The 16133-nt window shown below is 46.1% G+C and overlaps 2 protein-coding genes across 10 annotated transcripts in view; both read right to left on the bottom strand.

Moving 5' to 3' along the window:
* Positions 1–338: 338 nt before the first annotated feature.
* Positions 339–8161, bottom strand: CDCA7 (cell division cycle associated 7). 2 transcript variants are annotated; one of them, XM_015868543.3, is made up of 10 exons: positions 7462–8161; positions 7244–7366; positions 6748–6858; positions 5780–6022; positions 5276–5353; positions 4530–4718; positions 4054–4194; positions 3481–3630; positions 2681–2817; positions 339–2381 (listed from the first exon to the last, which is right to left on the bottom strand). In XM_015868543.3, exons 2-10 carry the CDS (start codon positions 7307–7309, stop codon positions 2351–2353), a joined length of 1146 nt encoding a protein of 381 aa, XP_015724029.1. In that variant the 5' UTR covers positions 7310–7366; positions 7462–8161; the 3' UTR covers positions 339–2350. The 2 variants fall into 2 exon arrangements, with proteins under 2 accessions (XP_015724029.1, XP_015724028.1); XM_015868542.3 differs by having other exon boundaries at positions 8123–8161.
* A 6430-nt stretch (positions 8162–14591) lies between these two features.
* MAP3K20 (mitogen-activated protein kinase kinase kinase 20) overlaps positions 14592–16133 on the bottom strand; it is an 84159-nt gene continuing 82617 nt past the window's right edge. For all 8 annotated transcript variants that reach the window (XR_014947978.1, XR_014947976.1, XR_014947977.1 and 5 more), the window contains one exon: positions 14592–15624. Coding sequence is in view for 5 of the 8 variants with exons in the window: in XM_015868486.3 (XP_015723972.2) it covers positions 14951–15624 (674 nt within the window). In the remaining 3 variants the exon portion in view is untranslated. The remainder of the gene's footprint in view (positions 15625–16133) is intronic.

Genomic DNA, 16133 nt, shown 5'->3' with positions numbered 1-16133 from the left:
TGCTGCCCATGGGCTGCGGATATAAGCCACGGGCTCTTCATCAGGTTAATATCAGCAGTATTGAGGTAGCTGTAACACAGAGTATTAGGAAAGAGATGCATTGAGATATCTCAAAATTATATAAACCTTAAATGTGACAGACTCCCCAAATTAAATACAAATTTACTCATGTTACCAGCACTGTGATGACAAGCACCCACAGCCTTTAGCAAGAGTAACACGATGAGCACTTAGCAAGTTCTTTGTGGGCAGCTCAAACACCGCTTCTCAGCAGCGGATACATCAGTTCATCTGAAAAGCAGCAACATGCTTTTTTAAGAACAGTTCAGAGGCAAGAATTCTAACTGAGAAAGAGTTTTATTTTTAAAATAAAAACCTTCGTACAGAATTGTCGATGGGAAGAAATCTAAATACAGCAGTCTCCAGGATACAGAGCGAGGATTTGCTTTCAGCACAGATCTTCCACACTCCAGCAATCAGAAGGCAAGCAGAGCAATTAGAAAACAACAAAAAAAATAAAATCACTCTTATCTGTCAGAACATGGACTTTTAGAGTTCCCTCTTCAGGGGATGAACATGGAGAATAAGGCGTACTCCGCCTAAGATTGCACATCTAGTCACACTATGGAAGCAGGGGATGGGAGATTCTCAACAGTACAGGTGATTTATGAACCATATCTGCAAGTCTGAGACAAACATATTCTGTTTCCAAGGTCCTCTGTTCTAATCCCCAGGAAAGTATAAAACACGGGTCATTATATACAGAGCGCAAATACTGTGCAGGCAGAAGGATCAGAAGCTGCATTTTGTTCTAGTGCTCAACAAATCCAAGCTGACTCTTTTTACTACTCAACTGTACATCATGTATAACATTGCAGTCTTCCATTATCAAACTAAGAGCGTGCATTCACTGTGGTTCTCCAAACAGTTTTCATGGCACCTTCTATTCTACAGCATTTAGAAGGTGCTGTGCACACAACACCAACTATTCTTCAGTTCAGTTCTTGCTGTATTCATGCTCCATTAACATCATGCGAAATATCCTTCTACAGTCACACAGAGCCAGAAATAAATATAAGTATGGATGGATTGTTAAAGAGGAGACTACAGCACCAGCCACAACTGCACACAACTCCTTTTCTATTCATTTTTAAAAGCCTTTCTCAATCAATTGCTCCTCCTCATCTAATACCGCAGCCAGGGCACGTCTCTTGAGAACATTTTCCATGTTTGTGCTTCTCCACGCAAGCCAAGGAATAATTCATTTTAACCTCGAACTTAGATTAGAAAACCTGAGCTTTCTATTTTTGCTCATTGGGAAAAGAAAATTGAGTGACTACTTGCCACTGACCCTTCTCCTGATAGCGTTCAGCAAGTCAACACCATTCAGCCAACTTGCTGCTGGCCAATGGCTACATCAACTACTCCTCTACCTGGTTAAGCCTCAGGCTTAATGGAAAAATTACTGCAATTGGCTGCAAGAGAAGGGAAAGGACAACCAAGAAAACCCCAAAACAACATAAGTTTAATAGAGGTCACCCCATGAAGCGTACCCACATTCTCAGATCAGTAACCACTACCCAACAGCAGTTCTGGGGCTGTAGGAGCTTACAGCAGTGGCCTCCTCTTGTCTGAGGACACACAGAGCACAAGAGCCTACCCCCTTAATTGCTTCTGCTGCAATTTAAATCACTCAGAAGAGAATCTCCTCCAAAATGCCCAATGTGCACTTCAAGTACTCTATAAACTTAAATGTTAATGCTTGGAGACAACTCAACTGCAACCTTGAGGCCTTCCTTTTAGAACTCATAAATGAATTGCTGTTTTGGAGGATTGTTAGCTTCTGTTTGATCATTTATGTTCAGTAAAAGCCTATTGCAGCAGAAGTTGGCCAGGAGTTAAGCACACACCTTTCCCCAGTTGGTTCTGTGGGGAACAATGCCCTCAATGTTCAGAACATCCTTATCTTTTTGTCACCAATTTCAAAGCACAAATAAACCTGCAGTACAGATCAATGCACGAACAGAACTCCAATGGCTTAAAGCCCCATCTCCTTTCAGGATAAAAAAAAAAAAAAAGCTGTTGGCATAAAAGCAGGGACTGATGCTATCTCATTCTTTGTTTTACATAAGTTGTTTAAAAAGAAAACAATGGCCTGTGGGCAAAGCTCTCTATTAAACAGTTTCTTAAAGTAGGATCTGCACAGCAATATGATTTCCTTCTGTTTTTGAAACCTAGAAGGGGAGGGAACCCAGGCACTGGCTTTGTAGTCTCATTTGATTAAACAATTCACTGTAGGCAGTAACATGGCATTGGTGAAAGAGCAGGCAAGTCAAAGACAGTCATAGCTTCAATCTTCCATTCCAAGTTCTTTTTTCAGACTGAAAAGACAAGCAGAAACTCAAGTTAGTTTATAGCAAAAGAGTTTGGAAATCCTTTAGACAAATTAGTGGAGGTAACAGCAACAAACAGAGGTGATTAAAAAGCAAGAGGTGGATATGCCACTTATTTTTGTAAGAACTAACAAGTCAGTTTTGTGGAAAAATATCAGACACAAAAGACAACATGGTCTGATCTAGAGATATCTGAACAACAACTGAGAGCTCTATTCTCCCAGTTTTCAGCTGCTATCCCACATAGAGCAGAGCCATGTTACTGACAGACACAACAGCATCCTTACCCTTTCAAGTAGGCATGGACGTTATCATAGCCATGGTACTTGGCCAGATAGACCAGGACACCCGTAGCACATCTGCCATCTCTCTGTCTGCAGAAGCTACAGTTGCATATTCCACGGCATGGTGGACACCTCCAGGTCTAGACAAAAGAAAAAAAAATACAAACAAACAACATCCCTTTCAATTGAACTGCAGCATGAGGCACAAGTCACAGCTATAGCTAAAAATAGAGCCCAACACTCCACTTAGTGAGTGTCAGTGCTGCAGAAGTTGTCTGTCTGGCACAGAAAAGTCCCAGTTCATCAGTCTGTAAGGTGTTAAACTCTTCTTTGCCTGCTTGGCATATAACAACAGGAAATATTCTACTCTGCTCAGCTCCTGAGCCACTTCCATAGCGCACAGCAGCAAGACTGTTTTCTCTGTGATACAATTCCCCTCCAGAGTACATTAATGCAAAACTAAATAGAAAACACTATTCTGAATATCCAATAATATTCTGTCAGCTGCTCTGCTCTACCCATTTATTCCTGAAACTAAAACTGCAGAAATACAAAAGAGTTCCAGACAACAACATTTTATCATTGTTTGACACAAACTAAGACACAGTTTAGTGGGCATGGTGGTGATGCACTTGATGGTTGGACCAGATAAGCTTAGAGGCCTTTTCCAACCTTCATGATTCTAAGTACACCTTATGCACTACAACACTGCAAACAATTCCCTTACTAAGACTCTTTAGCTATGAGCAGAGAGGTGCATTTGCTATTCAATCAACTTAAGTCAGTACTAAAAGTTGACTTACTGGATCCAGCAATGCTGTTCTGACATCTTCCCCGTACCTATTACGGAGGCACGGTCCACAGAACTGGCCCCGTACCCCTACGCAATCAGGGTTACGACAATTGGTCTTGGTGTCTGTGGTTTTCTGGCGACATTGATGACAGGTAGATCCCTACAACACAGAGAAAGTAATCCAAGAAACAAAACATTAGAAGTAGCTTCCCAGCTGAGTGAATAGAGCATTTAACAAGCAATCTCACTGGCAGCATTCATCCTGAAACGGAAACCTCGCAAATTTGAATCAAGATTCCGTCTTCCATGTCTGTTAATGAACACTCTCACAGACTGGTATCACCAAGGCACTACAGTTGATCCAGGGTGAGAACAAGTCAGCTGGCTTGGTAAAGGCCTCTCTGTTAACTCAGGGAAAGATGGTATATGGTGTCCCAGAACCTCAGCCATATTTCTCCCAGAAATCACATCCCTCCTTTCAGCAAGGAGGAATTCTGCTCCATTTCACGCTACACCACAAAGACAGAGTAAGAAACAAATGATTTCATACAGCACGCATTTCAGGAAGCTGGAACACACTTACCAAGCTTCTGTTATACACTTTCTCTCTCACAGATCCACAGATGTTATTCAACTCTTCCTCCGTTATCTCCTCAACAGGTCGCACAATGTGTGGAAGAGCCATGGCACCACGGTGACCTCTCCTGGGAGTTTGGGCATCATGCTGGATAATGAAGACAACATTGTTAGGATTAGATTCAGCAGGAATTCTACACAATGCAAGACTCTTCAAAAATCAACGCCCAAGTCTCAAAGATCCATTCTATATTTAAACAAGAGAGAGAAATCTTTTCAAAGACCTATGATGCGTATGCATCCAATGCTGAAGCATTGGAAGGATGACAGATCAAGTGAAATGCCATTTTTCTCTCCTTCAATTGGAGTACAAAAGGAATTAATACAGGATTACATGCTCTGAATTAATTTTTATATTCTTGAAGGGATAGAAAACCACCATCAGTAGCAATTCGCAACTGGAGAACCAGAACCTCAGCATACCTCCATGTCTTCATCAGCCATCCTTCTCCTTCTCACTAGGAGGTACCGGTCATCATCTTCCTCCTCTGGTAAAGGAGTAGGAGGGCCTTCAATCAGGGACCTGGATCTTGTGTGAGGCCGAGAACTTCGGTCTGGGTTCCTCCTCAATGCACTTCTGGGAAGTGAGCGCCTTGGAATTCGTTTTGGTGTCTGTAGAAGTTGAAGAGAACCCAATGACACAACAACTTCTGTCCTCACAGTACAGGAATTCCCACACAGAGCAGCAGAACCCATATCTATGGGAAGCTTCTGCTTTTACTGTTCCTCACACAGCTTACAGATAAATCAGCAGCAAAATCCATCACATTGCTAATTCACTACCCTATTACTTTAAGGACTTAACTAATCCAAAGGTCAGGTTCTTTTTTGAGGCTTTGAACTCAAAGAAACTTCAGACTTGGGCTTCAAAGCTTTGGCTGCCTTCCCTTATCTCTAGTCCCCATATAAATATGTATTTACACAGCATCACGTTTGTGTTTATTGGCCTGTGAAGACACTTAAGCCATTGTGAATTAATCTGATCCATTTTATACAATGGTAACTCAGAAGAGAATTGCACAATGAGGATGTTTGGTTCAGTAAATGACACAATTCTGAACTGGACTTTGATTTATGAAGTTTAATAAGCTTTGTAATCAAGAGTCCTGTATTGTAGCACAAGAACAAGACTCAGAAACATAACGCAAATACATTACATTTGTACTTACATTATTGGCAGTTGCCAGCGATCTTCTCCCATCGAAGATACCAGAAACACTTTGCAACTCAGCCATCAGTTTTGCAAGCTAACAAAAGAAAGCAGAATCTTAAAAGGGAGTTCAGATGCCATTACAGACTACTGGATGAGGGCAATTGGCTAGAATTCCAATTACTTACAGCAAGTGCAGCTATTTTTTAACTTTTTACTTTTATGTTGCACTTATATGTTCTTGTGACTACAGGTAATTTGAAAACACTCAAACTTAATAGACTTCAAGACTAAACAATGAACAGGCCTTAAGCATACAGATTTTTACTGAAGGACTTTTCTCAGCCTATGGATTTTCAAATGCCAGCGAACATAAAGTATCTGATTCAAGTATTCAGAATATAAATTCTTCTTAATGTATTTACATAACTCTCATTAGAGTTCATTTGAGTAATCAAAGAGAGCCCCTAAGAGTCAAGGTAGGGGGAAAAGAGGGAAAGCAGGGAACAGACTGAATACTTGCCATTGCTTTGTTTTCCTTGATGTTTAAAGCTCTCTTTTCTAAAAACAGGGAGCCCTTTTCTTCAGAATCAGAATCTGAATCTGGAGCAGGCATCACATCTTCAGGAAGAGATTCCACCTCAGCCTTCTTCCTTTCTGATCTTCGAGGTGGGAACTTCATGGCAACTTTGAGAGGAACAGTGCATTTCCTCAGTCTGAGAGGTGCCTCTCTGACACCGTTCTCCTCTGAATCAGATTCCAGTTTCTGTTAACAAATTCCAACAAAAAGACAAAACAGAATGAGCTGCTCTGCAATTGAACAGTCTGACTCCTTTCTGTTCTCCTTACTGCTTTTTATAACTCAGACACACATCTTCTCCCAGTCAGATGCCAACCTAGTTATTCCTGGGCAGGTTCTTAAGTTCTGACAGGAACTCACTGATGCCAAACACAGTGCCATTTCATTTTTCTCAACTCTATACTAATTTTTGGTATTTTCAACAACTAACCTGCTCTTGCACTGAAGATTCCACCACCTATTGCTATCTCTATGCTGCTCAAGTGCTACAGTATTCCCTGTTACACTGTGAGAGTGCACATCTGACTGCACATCAGCATACACAGAGATTTCCCTCAGGTTTGCTAGGGTCCATGAGCTAGGTTAACATTTTGTGTTCAAGAAACCAGAAGTGTTAGAGCCTAACAAAGAGCAACAGTTTTATCAAGTAGTATATTTTCCAGCCCATATGAGGACTCGACTCTGGTCTTGCAAAGCTCAGGAGCTAGGGGGATTTTCAGGATGACAAAAAGAAAAAAAATAAAAATAAAAAAAAAAAAAATCAAACTATGCCTACTTACACTTTACTACATTAAATAATGTTTCTTTCTGACAACGTTTGACCTGGATTTTGAAGCTGACATTTTTCAGTTACACCTAAGAACATGCAAGAATCCCAAATGAAAGCTGCAAACTGGGATCAGCCATCTTACCAAAGCACCACCAATTTGCTTTTCTGAAAAGCCACGGAAGGATTCATCGTCAGAGGATTCGCAAAAGATTCTGGCCAGTTCTTCTCTAACATGTGACCTCAACTTGCGTTTCTGCAAAGAACAAAACATGCCTTAACTTTAGCTGGGCAAAAACAAATTGCATTTACAGTCAAAACACAAGCAAATGTTTTTTTTTAATTAAAAAATTATAATAGTTAAGGAATTTACGGGCAGTTTCAGAACTGCAGTTGCAAGCTACTAAGCACATCAGCTTAGGTGATGTCTTAAAGGTTGCTCATTTGCTTCCAGCACCTACCAGCTGGGAGCACAAGCAAGCAGTGACATGGAATTACAGCACACAGTGACATGGAATTACAGCACATAGCACAGATCTGTAACTGCTGCACAAAACATAAGCAGTGTTTGCCATACACAAACACGCAGGTCTTCACTAGCAGTGCTCCTTCAGGTTTATCTGCTCAAGCCCCGTACTCACCGTGTTAGCAAAGTTGTCAGAACCAAAACTGTCGCAGCTGTCGTCAGAGGATGAGGACGTCTCCATGGGAATCAGCTTGGTATTTCGGAACGTGGTGAAGGTTCTTCTTCCAGAGCAACGGCGCTGCAAAAGAACAGTGCCAACCACATTACCGATGGGCACCAGCTGTACAGCACAGCACTGAGGCACATCCCTCCGCTGATGCCAGTAAGACTTACCTACTTCAGAATACCTGTTGTGCATGAACACAGCACACCTCCCCCCAGCAGGACCAGCACCATGAAACAAAACAACCCCAGAACTGAAGTGGGAACAAGTTCTAGTCTGATAGATTTCACATCCTTCCATAGGAGTTTTGCTCGCTCTCTACAAACATTTCTTTTATCTCCATAATGAAGCAGGAATGCACATAAACACCCCATTTGTTCCCACTCCTTATAGATGGGACTAGAAACGTGCACGAGAGCATTGCTCCGAGATCTGCTTTAACTGACCAGGCACTTTTAGCTTAAGGCAAGCGTTAAACACACCGAGCACTCCAAACACACCGCCGCAACAACGACCAACGCAGCCCTCCCCACGGGGCCCCACCAACGAGTGCCGGAAGGGCCGCGGCACATTGTGGACCACGGCCCGGCCGGGGCCAACGAACCGCGGGTCCGTTAGCACACGGAGCGCGCCCCAGCCGCCCACCGCTCTAAAACAGAGCCCTACAAGGTACACCCCCCCACTGCAGCCCCGACGGCCTCCTGCGGGACGTGAAGCGGAGGGAAAAGCGATCCCCTGCCCCAGCCCCGCGGCTAAGGATACCCGCAGCGGCCGCCCCCCCAAGCACATCGCTTCCCCCGGCTCTACCCGACCCCGCGCGAGAGCGCTCACCTGCGGGCGCTGCGGAGCCATGCTGACTGCTGGGCGAGTGGCGGGAAATGAACGTTCGCGCCAAAGCGGCAGGGGCTGAAGGGGGCGGGGCCTGGCGGCTCCTTTCCCGCGCTGCCGCCCGCGTCCTGGCAGATGAGTCCGACACCCACGGAACACAGCGCCTCGCGGCCCCTCCCCGAACCCACCCGCGTACCCCGATAGGGAGCACAGAGAGACTCTCCCGGAGCACCCCAGGGGACCCTACGCGGGGGCCTCTATGTTTTTTCCTCCTGGAGGCGTCGGTATTTGTAGAGCTGCAAGGACCTGGCCGTGTGGCGCGAAAATCTCCCGGCCGGAACGTGGCGGGAGGCGAGTGCTGGAGGGGCGGGGTTGGGGGGGGCTGGGGGGAGGCCGCGTGGTTTGTGGCTCTGTTGTGCTTCCATCTCTAATTGCTGCTTTATTCCCCACCGTTCTGGGAAAACATAATCACAATTAAAAAGTAAATGCCACCACACAACTGCCTGTTTTCAAGGGCTGGGGAGAGGGGGCGAAGGGCTTCTCATACGTGTCCCTGCAGGGAGGGGGGGGGGTGGAGCCGGCGGTCCTGCGACCCCAGGGCTGGGGGCACGGCGTGCTTTGTGCAGGGCGGCCGGCAGCACATGGGGTCTGTGTGCCCTGCTGCCATACAGGTGGGGTGCTACCAGAGCCTTAGGGGTGAGGCATCCGTGCCTTGAGGGTACAGCAGTGCAACGGGGTGTCAGAAGGAAGTTGTCCATGTTACTCTGCAGTTACTTGAAGCCGGGCCAGATGAAAACAAATCCGCAGTGACTGCAAACTGTTCTGTGTAGCATTGCGATCTATCGTTAAATCAAGCACAGCCCTTACACGCCACAAAATGATTGCTGTGCGGCCAGGATTTGGCAGCCAGGATCGGGTGAGGCCCTGAAAGCTGTTCGTGATTTGCAGCCCCACTGCTTGCTGTAATCCTGCTTTTATCCTTTATCCTGCTCCACCATACCGAGGGCCTCCCAGCAGCAGGCACGGCCCACGTGGAGCACAAGGGAAGCAGCCCGGCACACGCAGGCCGGCAGCCCAGGCTGGGCTGTGAATAGCAGTGACACAATGGGTGCCGGCCCGGACCAGGGTCTGTGTTTTTGGTGGGCGAGTCTCCCCGTGTGAAAGCAGCTCCGCTTTCAGTAAGCCTGTAATTACAGCCTCACCTGCACGGCCCACAAAGCCAGGGGCACCGCACAGAGAGGCCACCCGGGCAGCTTCCAAGCAGCTCAAGGCAGGGGTATGTGCTGAGCAGCCACAGGCTTTGCTCTTTACAGGAAACAAATCACAAACACTGCACGGTTTCTCAATGGCAACAGCTCATGTCAACATTCTGAGCCGTGAGAGTCAGGACTTTACTAGAAAATGACCATCATGTAAAATGTTATGTGGCTAGCTGAGCCTGTGCTTCAGAGTGCAGCTAATTTCCCAATTAATGCTTTGTGGAAACAACATTCTCCAGGCCACGTGTGTAATCAGTCGGCTTTAAAATGTATTGGCCCAAGCAGGGACTTTGTGGGGAAAGTGGCCGGGAGTCGGGAAGCCGTTTGGCAGAGGGGCTGCAGCCCTGCTTGGTGAGGTGGGGAAATAAATTGACATGCTGAGCTCCTGCAGCCCCAAAAACACATTTGCTGTTATGCGGGTGCAGGAGGATGGCTGCTTTTGTAGATATACACTGAGACCTCTACGTGCTTGCTGGACACCTCTGTCTCTTTGGCTTCTTGGTCCTCATGTTCTTGTTTCAGCAGAAGGGGAGAGCAGAGATTCTCATGACCGCAGAGTACCTGTGGCACAAAGCAATAACACGTATCTTGGCTCCGTAGAAAAGAATAAGATTGCAGCCACTAATGACAGTAATTAAAAATTTCTCTAAGAGCTGTCCAATCACCTCTTCATCCGAGCAAATTATAGTGTGTTAGTAAAACCGTTAGTGCCACAAAATGAAGCTAAAAACGTCTTGCATTAAAATAATCAGGCATGGATTTATGATGTAAATTGTAAATCGGTAACCTATAACATGCACTAATTGTTTTCCTCTCTCGTGAAAGGTGTGTTGCTGTAAAAGATCTGATCAGACACGTGCGTTTGCTCAGCTGCCACCCTGCAGTGGCTACCTCTGCTGCAGGGATGTGTGAGGTGTACCACCAGCTCCCCTGCCATTGGCTGCCACCCAAAGATAGGAGTTCATTGTAATTGCACCTCCACATGTTTGCCGGATGTAGTTTTTTTACAAAGTGCCATTTTTCCTTTAGCATTGTGCTGTGAACTGGAATTTAGCATGGATAATTGGTTCATAGCCAAGGCCGCTGCTCCACAAAATACCTCCGCAATGCAATTAGTGCCTTTTCCCCCTTTTTCTCTCCGCAAGGAAAAAAAAAAAAGATTTTTGCTTTTTAATTTATATCTCCTTGTGCTTTGCTGCAATTTCCTTGGTAGCACAGGCTGGGTGCAGACACGTCCTGCCTGCTGAATTGAAGGTGGCCACGTCTGGTCCTATTTGACAGCGTGTTTCTTTGACCCAGACTGCTGAGGCCATAAAAATGGAAAGAATAAGAGAAAAGAAAGCCAAAGGAATAACTACAGCCCAGCGAGGGGAAAAGTACAGGTTGATAAATGCCTCTAGGAGCCTGCATTCATCAGTGCCCTCAGAGAACAGCTGAAATGTGGTCAGCTCTGACAGAAATCTTAATGATTATTCCAAGTACACATCGCAGCAGATCGTTGGGAGCCCAGGGCATTGTGATGCACATTATGGAGCGTAATTACAACGCTCGTTTGAGTATCCTGTAGCCATTCTACAAAATACATTGAAAAAAAAGGTTCATAAAAAAAAAAGAAGTGGCTGCTGTTGATATGCAGAGACCACTTTTGAAAGCTCGAGATCCCAGCCCTTTCACTCTTGGGCTTCGATTTATATTTCCCTTTGAAAACACAAAATAGATTAAGTCACATCATAAAGAAATTGCTTACAAAATGTTCTGCAAATGCATAGCGGTGGGAAACAGGAGGCTATCAGGAAGTAATCAAAATTGCTCTCTGCACTCTGTTTTTCTGCCCTTTTACATACGCTTTGCTGTGAGGGCTGATTTGCATTGCCTCCGCCAGCTGCCAGGAGGGCAACAGGGACAGGTGGGATGGGGGCAGGCAGGTAGCCCCCCAGGGTATCATGTCCTTCATGTGCTTTCTCACAGCACAAGGAAAATGCACTGTCTCTGCTACAGGAGCACTGACCTTCCTTGCTGGGGCTGGGCAAGAAATCTGTATGTTGAGCTTTGGGTGTGTGAAGCCACCCTGTTGTGCAGCGTCACCTATAGGACCATCCCATGGGGTTTCTCAGAGGCTCTGACCCTTGGGGCTGTCCGCCACCCCCTGCTGCTGCTGTCCTCTGAGAGGTTCATCCCAAACGCCCTGCGTAAAAACAGGATCTCGGCAGACCCTTATTAGCGTTATTGCCATAATAGACTTCTCCTCCATAACCTCTAACTTTTCGCAACAGACTGGCTTGAACTGCCAAGCGATGGCACTTCATTAGATAAGAAAATTATGTAAAAAACCCTTATTGGTGGAAACATATACAGAAAATAATGCTGTCAGATGTAATTTGCAGAGGTAGCACAGCTATTTGGCTCCATTTTAAGTGATGCAAGATGTCAGGAGGTCTTCCGGTTTGTTTTTTTTCCCCCACAATTACAAAAGCAACTGCCTGTCTTTCCCAGCCTAAAGTAGTAATGAGAATAATATTTAGGTCAAAGTGCATTCACTAGCACAGTCAAAAAATTCAACTGCTTGTCTTTGACACACAGCCCAGTATTCTTGGCAGGAGGTTTGCATTAAGTCCTAAAATGCTTGTGGTTCAGGGTTGGGGGTCCCCATTATCACGGGGTGCACTTGGAGAGGAGTGTGGTTTGGGGAGCACACTCCCAGAGGCACAGAGGCTTTGGACAACCTTTGCTCCTTAAATGGGCTCAGCCAGCACGTGGCGAGTGCACGGGGTCGTGGTGTGTGCCCAGGTGAGGGGCACTGTGCTCAGACATCACCAGCTGCCACAAAGCATTCAGTGGGAGCAGGATAGGAAGAGGTGAAATTACAGTAGCTAATATTTTCTTTAATAAGCAGATGATGCTGGGTTCAAAAGGCATCAGCTGTGACTGCAGCCATCCTGTTGGCCTGTTCAAATATGTCAGGACCCAGAGAACCAGTCTTGCTGTGTTATCACTACTCAAGCAGGTGATGAGCAGAGAGATCCATGGAAATAGAGTGCAAGGATGTCAACTCCTGTGGCACCCAGGAGAGCCAGAGTCAAACATCATCCAGGTGAAGAAGCAGATCTCATGTCACAGCCTCACATGTTTGTGAAGTAAAAAAAGAAGAAAAAAAAAATTACCTGACTTAATAAACATGTTCCCTATCGGACACAGATATTCACTTACTTTGGACATCCAGTTTTGCATTTGCCTTCATGAGTTCTCTATATTTCATCATCCAAGCCAGAAGATGTCCCAGAGCTCTGGTTTCTTGTAACTCACTGCATTTTACACTCTGGAAAGGGGAAACACGGGTACCTCCTGGGGATTAGGAAAACAGCAACATCTATACACTGAGATGAAGAGCCAGGGAAAGGAGAGCTAGGAAAACAAGGGTTGTCTCTATAGCAGTGATAGGATGTGATAAGATATGAATTGTATTTTTTAAAATTAAAATTAAAGGAAGTTTCCACTCTTGAAGTGGGAACTGTATGTAAATATATTCCAATATGAGATTTTTTAGGGATTTCGAAAATTGTTTGCCACTGAATAATGTATTTATTACTATTTTAATATAAGAAGAGCTTTGGTGCTGTGGTTTAGGGCATGCATTGAGTAAGAAGATGATTATTTTTTTCTACAAGATCAGTTGCTCTTGCTTTGACCAGCAGTTCTGATACAAGAGGATTCCTAATCAGTCACTATTGCATGATTGTTTAACATTAAAAGGAGTGATCAATGCCATCCGCTCCTCCTTTAAATGCTAATGAACACTTTAATACAACAGATGTGGACAGACAGTACACTGCAGATTACAATTAGGCACAGCATTAAATTGCTTACAAACAGCAGAGCAGTCCTTCTGGACATCTTGACAATCAACCACAAGCAGCTGATAAATCTTGAATTGCCAGTGCCAGCCCTTGGTGTCTGCTGGGCAGGGCCCTGTAATGCAACTATACCGCTGTCCTCATCACCCTGCAAGAGGAACGCACCCTTCCGAACCCTCACAATTTCTTTTTAGGATTTGTGCTGGCCCAGCTGTGAAACGGGGCTGGTGAGAACCAGAGGAAGGTGAACAGCACATAACCCCTGGTTGGCATCTGTGTAGGGCAGGGGATGTATGGAGGTCACTCAAAAGTCATGCCTCATATTTACTTCCATGGAAAGTACAACAGATGGAGGAAGGTTCAACCTCAACTGCCTGTTGTTGTGGGCCAACATAATAAAGTAAGAGCCATTACTTTTGGAGCAGCCTCAGTACGTGCCCTTTTGACAATCCTGTGATGGGGCAGTGGTGACAGGGGCTCATCGGGGGTGATGTGCTGGCAGCTCCTCCAGCATTGCTCACAGTTGCATGCCAGTGAGCATCACTTGGCACTGATGGTATCTAGTACCTCAATCAAAGGCATCCCTAATTTACAGTTTCTTGGCTTTCGGAGGGTAGAATGTGTTGCTTTGGGTTCAGCTTCCTTTATCTGTTTCATCCTTTTTTTTTTCCTCTTGCATCTTGGGAAATCCTAACTTTTTTTCCCTGTTTAATTGTGTGAAATCAACTTGGAGTGAAAAGGCCAACAAGGAACTTTCTGAAGACAAGTGAGTCTACGGCTGTGCCTTTGTTCTCAGTGGAGCTATAGACCACATTAATCGCAAACTTTGCTGACCTTGTCTTTACTGCCTGAAGACTGAAAGACAAAGGCAGCACAGCCTGGCCACATTTAAAAATTCAATTAAAAAATGCCTGCTGCCCAGGGATAAACATTATCACAGACCTCAGAGGGGATGGATCTATCCATTATAAAGGCAATGCCTTGTTCTCCCTCCCTCTCTTTTCCTTTTTTTTTTCTAACAGCATAAAGCCTATTTTTTTTATCCTTCTGATTACGACAACTGTACGTGTCGCAGTGTCTGCTCGGCAGTGTCAGATACCCGGTGTCTGGGTTTTAACAAAGAGACAGGTGAGTAATTCCTGACAGGGGATGGATGGCTGGAAGTGGAGAAGTTACCAGAGTGGGCCCAAAGAAAAATCTGTGTGCTCGTGCTTTTTGTGACTGTGGTGGTCTGACCAAAATATTACCTTTTCCTATGACCTTGGCAGAAGCAGAGTGAATAAAGTGTGCAGAAACTGTGCTCAGAGCCAGAGGTGACAGGAGAGTTAGCAGCACAACTCCTCTGGAGATGAGACGGAGAGGTTTTTGTTACAGCACATGGCTGTGTATTACTGGTTTTATTTTTGAAATATTAAGCAAATTTAGTGCACATCCAGTCAGCTAAGAACACGAGCAGCCAAAGGGAGGGGAGGCAACCATACTACATCCATCAGTACCGAGAGGGAAGAGGTCACGTTGCTGAGGGCAGGCTCCTTCCAGGTGCCCACCAGCCAGTTGCATGCAGATCCGTGCAGCCAGCCCAGCGAGGTAGTGTCATGGCTTCAGTGCAGTGCGCCGAGAGCTGGAGCACGTCGAGCAGAAGCGTGTGCCATCTCCCAGTTGAATATTCAGTGGAATAAGAGGGAAGCTGGCTCCATCGCAGCCCACAGCTGTTTTCCCTGTTAGAACGTCCTCCGGCCCCGCCAGCTGCCCTTGGGCCTCTCCTTCCCCTGCTTACCAGCGCTCTGCCTGTGGGGCTTCTTCATGTGCTGCACCTTTATCCACCCTCCCTCACTCACCCTGCCCTCCCCTTCGCTTCTCTTGGGCTCGCTCTCCCCCTGCAGTGGCATGCCAGGGATGGCCTTAGGCTGGGGGGAGTTGCGTGTGTACCTGCGTTGCTCATGGGCTGGGGGCATGGAGGCAGTCCTGCCAGCCCTGCCCGAGGACCTGGGTGGCACTGGGGAGCTCGTCCCGCTGCGCCGTCCATCAGAGGAGCTGCGGGAGTTGCCGCTGTGTGAGGCATTCCTGGCCTTGCCCGTGGACCTGTCCCTCTCTGAAGCAGTGTCCGACGCTGTGCTGGAAGTACTGCTGCCCTTTGAGTTGAGATGCAGGTTTGACAGGGTTCTCACCAAACTGTGTGAGAAGGGAGAGGAGTTCCTGGAGTGGCTGATGGAGGTGTAGTGGTAACTGACAGGCCCACGTGTCCGTCTCACGGCAGCGGCATATGAGTCCTGGCTCTGCAGGTAGGGCAGGTAGTGTGAGATGGTGGTGGGGTTGTGCGGGTGGCCGTGCTGCAGGGAAATGGCTTTGGCTATCTGGTGCATACGCAGCGTCTGCATCCACTGGCTGTCGATGCCTGGCAGGGAAATGAAACAAGGTCAGCGTTGTGTGAATTGCTGGGAAAATACATTCTGGTTCAGACATGGGGTGAGTTAGGTTATCTGTCTCTGAGAAACTTCTACAGACTGCAGAATCATAGAATCATAATGGTTGGAAAAGACCGCTGATATCATCTAGTCCAACCATCAGCCCATCACCACCATGCCCACTCAACCACATTTGCAAGTGCCACATCTACTCTTTTCTTGAGCACCTCCAGAGAAGGTGACTCCACCACTTGCCTGGACAGCCTTTTCCAATACCTCACCACTCCTTCTGAGAAGAAATTTTTCCTAGTTTCAAACCTGAACCTCTCCTGGCTCAACTTAAGGCCGTTCCCCTCTCATCCTGTCACTGTTAGCTGGGAGAAGAGGCTGACCCCCACCCTGCTACAACCTCTTTTCAGGCCATTGTAGAGAGTGATAAGGTCTCCCCTGATTAAAATTATACCCTAGCAACGTCCTTCTACTCTTCCAGAGTTGCCTG

Source organism: Coturnix japonica, chromosome 7 (assembly GCF_054131305.1).
Source record: "Coturnix japonica strain WE chromosome 7, WE-NBRP24, whole genome shotgun sequence".
NCBI lineage: Eukaryota > Metazoa > Chordata > Aves > Galliformes > Phasianidae > Coturnix > Coturnix japonica.
This window is presented reverse-complemented; position numbering and strand designations above follow the sequence as displayed.